The sequence below is a fragment of the Sinocyclocheilus anshuiensis genome, unplaced genomic scaffold (assembly GCF_001515605.1).
Source record: "Sinocyclocheilus anshuiensis isolate Anshui unplaced genomic scaffold, SAMN03320099.WGS_v1.1 scaffold297, whole genome shotgun sequence".
NCBI lineage: Eukaryota > Metazoa > Chordata > Actinopteri > Cypriniformes > Cyprinidae > Sinocyclocheilus > Sinocyclocheilus anshuiensis.
Window position 1 is genome coordinate 980,261 of NW_015536479.1, and position 7,337 is coordinate 987,597.

Below are 7,337 nucleotides of genomic sequence, written 5' to 3' on the forward strand. Positions count from 1 at the left end.
GAAGATGAACGAAGGTCTTACAGGTTTGAAACAACATGAGGGTGAGTAATTAATGACAGAATTTTCATTTTTGGGTGAACTATCCCTTTAACTGTATTGAATGTGCACTTGTAGTGTGTTTCAAATCTTGAAAGTATATTTTTGTAAAAACTAATAGATAATATAATAATAATTGAATAAAAGGCCACTTATGTGCACTTAAAGAGTGACACTTTCATGACCGTTTCTCCAACCCACTTACAGTAAGTACACTTTTTAAAAGTCAATTTAAATGTTTTACTTTAAAGTTGCAATCCTTATGTTGTCCCTCTTTAACTGCTGTTAATTACTATGTGTTAAGTACGTTTAATAATCTTAAAGAAGTACACTTATTTTGATGTGTTGACTAACATACTAAAGCACATGTACTTGATCATAATTTTACTGTAGTGTGATATTGGATATTACTGTTAAAAGTTAATATATTTTAAATGTACTTAAGTTCAACTTCATCATTACAAATGTATAACTGCGAATACATTTACTACTTACTACCTACTTTAGTGGGCTAAAAAGCACTCTTTAGTTAAAAAAACTGCATTTAGTATGAATTAATAAAACTATTTAATACATTTTAATTTAAATGTAAATAGCACGCAAATGTGTTATACTCAGTTCACTCAAGTATGTTCTTATAAAGTAAAATTCAAAAACATTATTTCCATAATAAGTACTCTTTACTAAAGGCTACTTCTTTTTCACAAGGGTGAATTTACAACCACTTTTGTATTTGATTTTATTGGTAACAATCATAATTGTTTTAAGTAATAATTAATTTCAGAGAATTCATTAAATTGAAGTTGGATGTGGATATTCCGCTAGTGTCTTCAGAAGTAAAATATTAGTTTTCCTCTCAGGTTCAGATGTGGTGGATTGGATCTATCATCACGTCGAGGGCTTTACTGATAGACGGGAGGCACGCAAATACACCAGCAACCTGCTAAAAGCTGGCTACATACGGCACACTGTCAACAAGATCACCTTCTCTGAACAGTGCTATTACATCTTTGGTGACTTGTGTGGCAGTGAGTTCCTGATCTTTAGTTCTTCGATTTGTCCTCACTCTTTCACGTCAAAGCATCTTTTATTTATTCATTTGGAGTAAACTTTATTCCCTCCTGTTTGTTCCTCTTCTGTCTCAGATATGGCCAGTCTCACCTTGCATGACCATGATGGTTCTAGTGGGGCATCTGACCAGGACACTCTGGCTCCGTTGCCTCACCCTGGTGTAGCTCCCTGGCCGCTCACGTTCCCTTATCAGTACCCGATCCCTCACCCGTACAATCCCCACCCTGTGCACGACCCCAGCTACAGCTTCACTGCAGGGGGCGGCAGCGCTGGTAGCCCACACAGCGAAGGTGAGACTGCGTTCGATCAGGGCCGGAAATTAACCAGGGGCTTGGGGCAAAAATGCCACCACAATGAACAATGATGCCCTCCAAATTCAGGATATGGGGGCAAAAACTGCACATGCCCAATTAAATAAAACAATGATGAAAAATTATTTCTGACCGATCATGTGACACTGAAGACTGGAGTAATAATGCTGAAAATTCAGCTTTGCATCACAGGAATACATTTTAAAATAACCTTTTAAAAGATACTAAAAGAGATACAAAAAATTTGAATTGTTATAGAATTTCACTGATTTTTTTGCCATCAATCATTTGCCATCTGACATTTTGGCCAAATGTCAGAAAAAATTGGGTGCCGACATAGCTCCACTAAACTTTACAGTGTGTAAATTGATGAAAACGTAATGCGATGCACTTCTAATGCCCTTGTAATGATGGGCAGAACACATTCGGTGGTTAAAAACCTTGTAACTCCACTTGCGCTCGATTTTGGTAAAATGTTCATCTTTGACAATGCAGTGTTTAATTATTTAAAAATAATAATAATTTTTTTTTTTTTTACATTTCCTGAAAAGTTATGAACGTACAAGGTTTCCAACATTAACGAATTGTAAGTTCTACTACATTTTTAAGAAACATTATAATACAGTATCATGATACACATAGTCTCACTATTAGCTATGATTTTTAGCTATTATAGTCTTTTGTAGGACAAAAACACTTTATTTTGGCACGAGGCCCATAGAGGCGCAAGGCCTTGTGCGGTCACACACTTGGCACAGCCCTTGCGATGGCGATTGATATATATATATATATATATACAGTATATACACACACTCACAAAGGTAAAGAAAAATGCCCAGGAAATCACTTCCATATTCATGAAAAAAATATCGCCCCTTAATGTCGGCATGAAACGGAAGTTGCGATTAAAGTCGGCATGAAACGGTAGTTGCGATTGGCTTTTCTTCTCTACTGTGACGTCAATCCGAGTGAAACGGCATCTGAAATGAGAGGGCGGGACTTGATTTAGTCCTTCGGGAATTGATTGGATCGTTGAAAGGTGGGGTGTTGCAAACAAAATGGAGGCAGATCTGAATGCCAGTTTGCAGTTAGTGGTGGGGGATTTCTCTCCACTGGATTCACCGCTGACACCCAGGCATAAATAAATGTTTTATTTAACAAGGATGACGACGACGATCAACGGCACAAAACATGCCTAAACAGCGCACGCGCGCGAGAGAGAGAGAGAGACTGCCTGAATGACAGAGCGCGTCCTCCATCAGGTTAAGTCATATTCATGAAAAAATTAGTTTGTGATGTCCTAAGAGTAATGTTGTCGTAATATCCTAATATCTTTTCAATGTTTAGGGGTAATGTACTCCCTCATGACTGGTGTCAGTGCTATAAAGTGACGCATCAGCTTCAGCTTTTCCCCCTGTGGTTTATCCCAGCGTTTACCCCTCACGTCACTAGCTCTGCCTTTGCATCATAGCTCGTGACCGGAAGAGAAGATGAGTCGTTTTGAGGGGGAGGGGAGGTTAACGTTTTTGATTAAAGATTACGAGAGCACATGAATAAAAAAAAAAAAATGAAGTGCACGGATAAATTATTTATAATAAACACTACAGTATTCCATTAAAAAATAATATTGATCAATTTTGATTTCATGGTGACTTTAATGCCTCTTTCTGATCCTGTGGTCAACTTCTCTGCCCTTATTATATGTGATCCAATGACAAGGCGTATACATTGAAAAGTGACCGAAGAATTAGACTTAAACAGGAAGTCTCACTTTTCTTTTCCTTTCTTTCATTTCGCTCACAGGCAGTCGAAGCAGTGGCTCGAATCGAAGCGGCAGTAAAAACGACGCAAACGCAGCAGCTGGAACGCAAGAGTCTGGAGGCCGATCCGGCAGCGGCAGCGAGTCCGAGAAAAGAGAGAAGGCTCCCAGCGAGCGCTCTGCGGTGCCCCCTAGCGAACACAGCGTGCGTAGCTCACACACCATCCGGAGCGTCCAGAGCCTGGTGTGTGGAGCGCCCGGCCTCCCTCCACAGCCACAGACACAGCCACTCGTTACAGCAGCGCCGGGCTCTCCTCCAGACCGAGACCTGGCCTCAGTGCCGCCCGAACTCACAGCCTCGCGCCAGTCTTTCCGCATGGCCATGGGGAACCCCAGTGAGTTCTTTGTCGACGTCATGTGATGTTCTTCAGGTGACCCAGAGGGTCGACTCACATGCTCAAGGCACTGTGAAATCAAGAAAAAAAGATGAGGAGGAAGACAAGAAAGAGATGCATTGACATTTTAGTGGCTGAGTGTCCCTCCTGTGTCCTGTGGCTTGCACTTTCTTCAGTGAAGAAGACTGGAACAGATCACGTATCCCATCATGCCCTTTAAGGAGACTCTGTGCGATGCAGTGATGAAGGTGAATGCTTGCTGGTTTTGGTGTACTTTTTATGTATTTTACCTGCATTTTTTAATATTTTGTCCTCTGACTGGTTTATTAACCTCAAGATATGTTTTTCAATCAAAGATGAACTAAATTAAGCAGGAGAGAAAAGCATGATATGAGAAGAAAGTGAGGATATCTTTTACTTCTAAATCACCTTTTGCTTTTTAAGGATGAACAAATCATTTTTAATGATTTTTAAAAAAGACAAACGCTATCAAAAGATAGAATCTTCGGCAATTATTTTATATTTATGGCTTTAATTTTCTGCTAAGAATGGTGGAGAGTGAGAGAGAAAAAAAGAGAGTTTTTAAGTTCACAGACAGCACTTTTTATTAAAGTCTGCCTTACTCTTGGGGTTAAAATGAACTTATTAAACATGATGCATGATGTTTTTTCATCTGTTTTATTGTTTTAATAACCTGAACTGATGAATTGTGCACAAGAAGACCAGGGACATTTATTAAGTAAATCAAGTCAATTATGGTTTGATGTTGATTTAAAGAACTTAACTGGGAGATATTCAGTCCTGTAATGTTATTCTTTGTAACAGTGCACCTGTATTACATGTACTGAACCTGCAACAGTGATGTTTCAATGTTATCAGCACTCCTAAAGCAACCTAAAGATGCACTATTATTATTATTATATGATGGAGAGCAGCTCTCTTCACTCTCTCACTCTTCCTCAAACAACACAGTACTTAATATGTTAATGTCTGTCATCATTAACCATCAGCACTCTGCTTCATTGTTTCTCTGAACACCTTCCATTTTTTTTTCTCAGATGCATTTATCACATTTTTAATTATTGGAAACAGATAGTATTGAATGGTTCAATTTAATACTCGCTGTACACTGTTTTACGACAAAACAAAACAAATTGTTTTATTTATAAATATAGTTTATTGCCTAAACACGGAGTGTGCATCTTTTCTAGTTTTTGTGTGAAAAGAAAATCACTTTTATTCTTCTGCAGTCATGAAGACATAACATAATGAAGTCCATTTTTTACATAATTCCTTAAAAGGTACAACCAAAGAATGTGTTTTCAGCAAACAGCCCCTTGTAAAAAAAAGAAGTACACTTTAGCACACTTTTTAAAACAAAATGACAAATTACAGAAAATATATTTTAGAAAAACATACTCAAGTGCAAACTGAATGTGATGTCTTTGGACACTTAAATGCATGTTATTTACAATTAAATGAAAATATGGTTTAAATTGATGTTAAATGCAATTAGTTGAACTTTAGTGTATATCGCTATTTGTAATTTCATAATTACAGACAACAGAAGTTGTCTTTGAAATATGATTAAAGTATACCGCCGAATGTGCTGACAAGCATTTATAATAAACTAAAATATACTTTAATGTTATTTCTATTGAAACTTGTATGTAATATGTTAGTCAACACATCAAAATAAGTGTGCTTCTTTAAAGCATGACAAAAGATTATTAAAACAAGGGTTTAAAATGTACTTCAATTACTTCAAAAATTTAATTTGACATCACAAAGTGCACTTTTTAAAAGTGTACAAGTGTGTTAAGAAACAGGCATGAAAGTGTACTCTCTTTAAACGCACTTAAGTGGAGTTTTAGTATGAAGTACAAGTGCAAATTCAATACAATTAAGAACTTCTTTTTCACAAGAAACACAAGGGAATTTTATATATGTACTTGTGGGGAAGTCAGCTAATTTCCACTCATGCTCCATTTAAGATGGTAGAAAATGATGGGTTTTATTCTCATAAAGAAAGTTTTCCCACACTGATTCTGACAGTCTGCCAGCGTTTAAGGGAGAAGAATATATTTCATTCTCTTTGGCTCTCAGAAGAGCTGTTCTATGATTTATATTTCCACTGTATCAAAGCAAGATCCAGGGACAAGCCGTAATTTATATACAACTCAGACTGAACGCATGATAGCCCTTCATTTGACAAGATGAAGCATCATCAATCGCACAAGTGAAAAACTTCATTTCTGGTCCCCCAACGCACACATCTGGAGTCAAATCCACTCCAACAGTCTTCAAGTTTATTTACACAACATTTGAATATTCATTAAGCACATGATGCCATATTTAGAACAGAAGAATTTTGTCAGATCCAGTTATAGCTCTGTTCTCTTGAGACATTAGTCAGATCTTTTTTAATGCTAGTGTGTGTAACTTGTTAAAATACTTTCTCCTTTCATTTTAATGTTCAGTCAACTATAAGAAAGCCATCCGTAGGCTGACTTTCTGAAGAGTGGACACTGATGCTGCTGCATTGCCTTTGTTAAAACTTTAGGGATTGGAAAACAAATAGTGAAAAAAAACATGTTTGTTTGAGCTATATGTGTAATGGTGTGCAGTGGTGTATAAAGTACCTGAAAGCCATACTCAAGTAAAAGTACAGATATCTTACCAGAAAATGACTTTGGTAGAAGTTGAAGTCCCCATTTAGAATATTACTTGAGTAAGAGTCTTAAAGTATGTGATATTTATTGTACTTCAGTGCGAAAAGTCTTTTTTTTTTTATCTTAAATGTACTTAAGTATTGAAAGTAAAAGTACAAGTAAATGCAAAATGGAAAAGAAGCAAATAAATATAAATAAAAAATGTTCATACACAGCTTGAGTAGCAAGATTGTGTTCAGTTTTAACTCTTTCTTCCATTTTGTATTTTTGGGTAAGAATAAGAAGCACTTCATCGGATACTTAGTGTCTTTCATTCCAACATAAGAAAATATTTCTGGAATCTGCATCTGAAATAGAATTTAGATGTATTTACACAGTTTAATGTAGGCCTATCTCAGAGGGGACATGGATGCATTTAAGGAAAAGAAGCAAATAAATATAAATAAAAAATGTTCATACACAGCTTGAGTAGCAAGATTGTGTTCAGTTTTAACTCTTTCTTCCATTTTGTATTTTTGGGTAAGAATAAGAAGCACTTCATCGGATACTTAGTGTCTTTCATTCCAACATAAGAAAATATTTCTGGAATCTGCATCTGAAATAGCATTTAGATGTATTTACTAGGGTTGCAAAGGGGTGGAAAATTTCCAGAAACTTTCCAAAAATCCTGGAAAGTTTCAAAAATTTCTGGAATATTTCCAAAATTTACTGGAAATTTTCCACCCCTTTGCAACCCTAGTATTTACACAGTTTATGTATCTCAGAGGGGACATGAATGCATTTAAACTGCAGTTACAGATGCATAAATAGGCCGAATGTTTTGTTTTTAACATAAAACGCTGAATACTGATATTTGAAACAATTTAAAACATGAAAAAGATAGTCGAAATGTGAAATTAAAACCGCCAGTAGGTGGCAGCAAATGACTGTTAATCAGTGAGTCATCGAGATTCAACCAATTCATTCAGACGGCTGATTCATTCAGGAACAAAGCATTTGACTGTTAATGAGTGAATCACTGAATCATTTATTCAACCGATTCGTTCAAAAAGCTGATTCATTCAATAAGTAAACACCGTCCATTGCTCAGAGA

The 7,337-nt window shown here is 36.4% G+C and overlaps 1 protein-coding gene across 1 annotated transcript in view; it reads left to right on the forward strand.

The window, feature by feature from the left end:
- LOC107671937 (segment polarity protein dishevelled homolog DVL-3-like) overlaps nucleotides 1-4,895 on the forward strand; it is a 40,894-nt gene extending 35,999 nt beyond the window's left edge. Inside the window, exons 13-15 of the mRNA XM_016464986.1 lie at nucleotides 897-1,064; nucleotides 1,182-1,397; nucleotides 3,222-4,895. Coding sequence (XP_016320472.1) covers nucleotides 897-1,064; nucleotides 1,182-1,397; nucleotides 3,222-3,598 — 761 coding nt within the window. The 3' untranslated portion in view covers nucleotides 3,599-4,895. The remainder of the gene's footprint in view (nucleotides 1-896; nucleotides 1,065-1,181; nucleotides 1,398-3,221) is intronic.
- The last annotated feature ends 2,442 nt before the right edge of the window (nucleotides 4,896-7,337 follow it).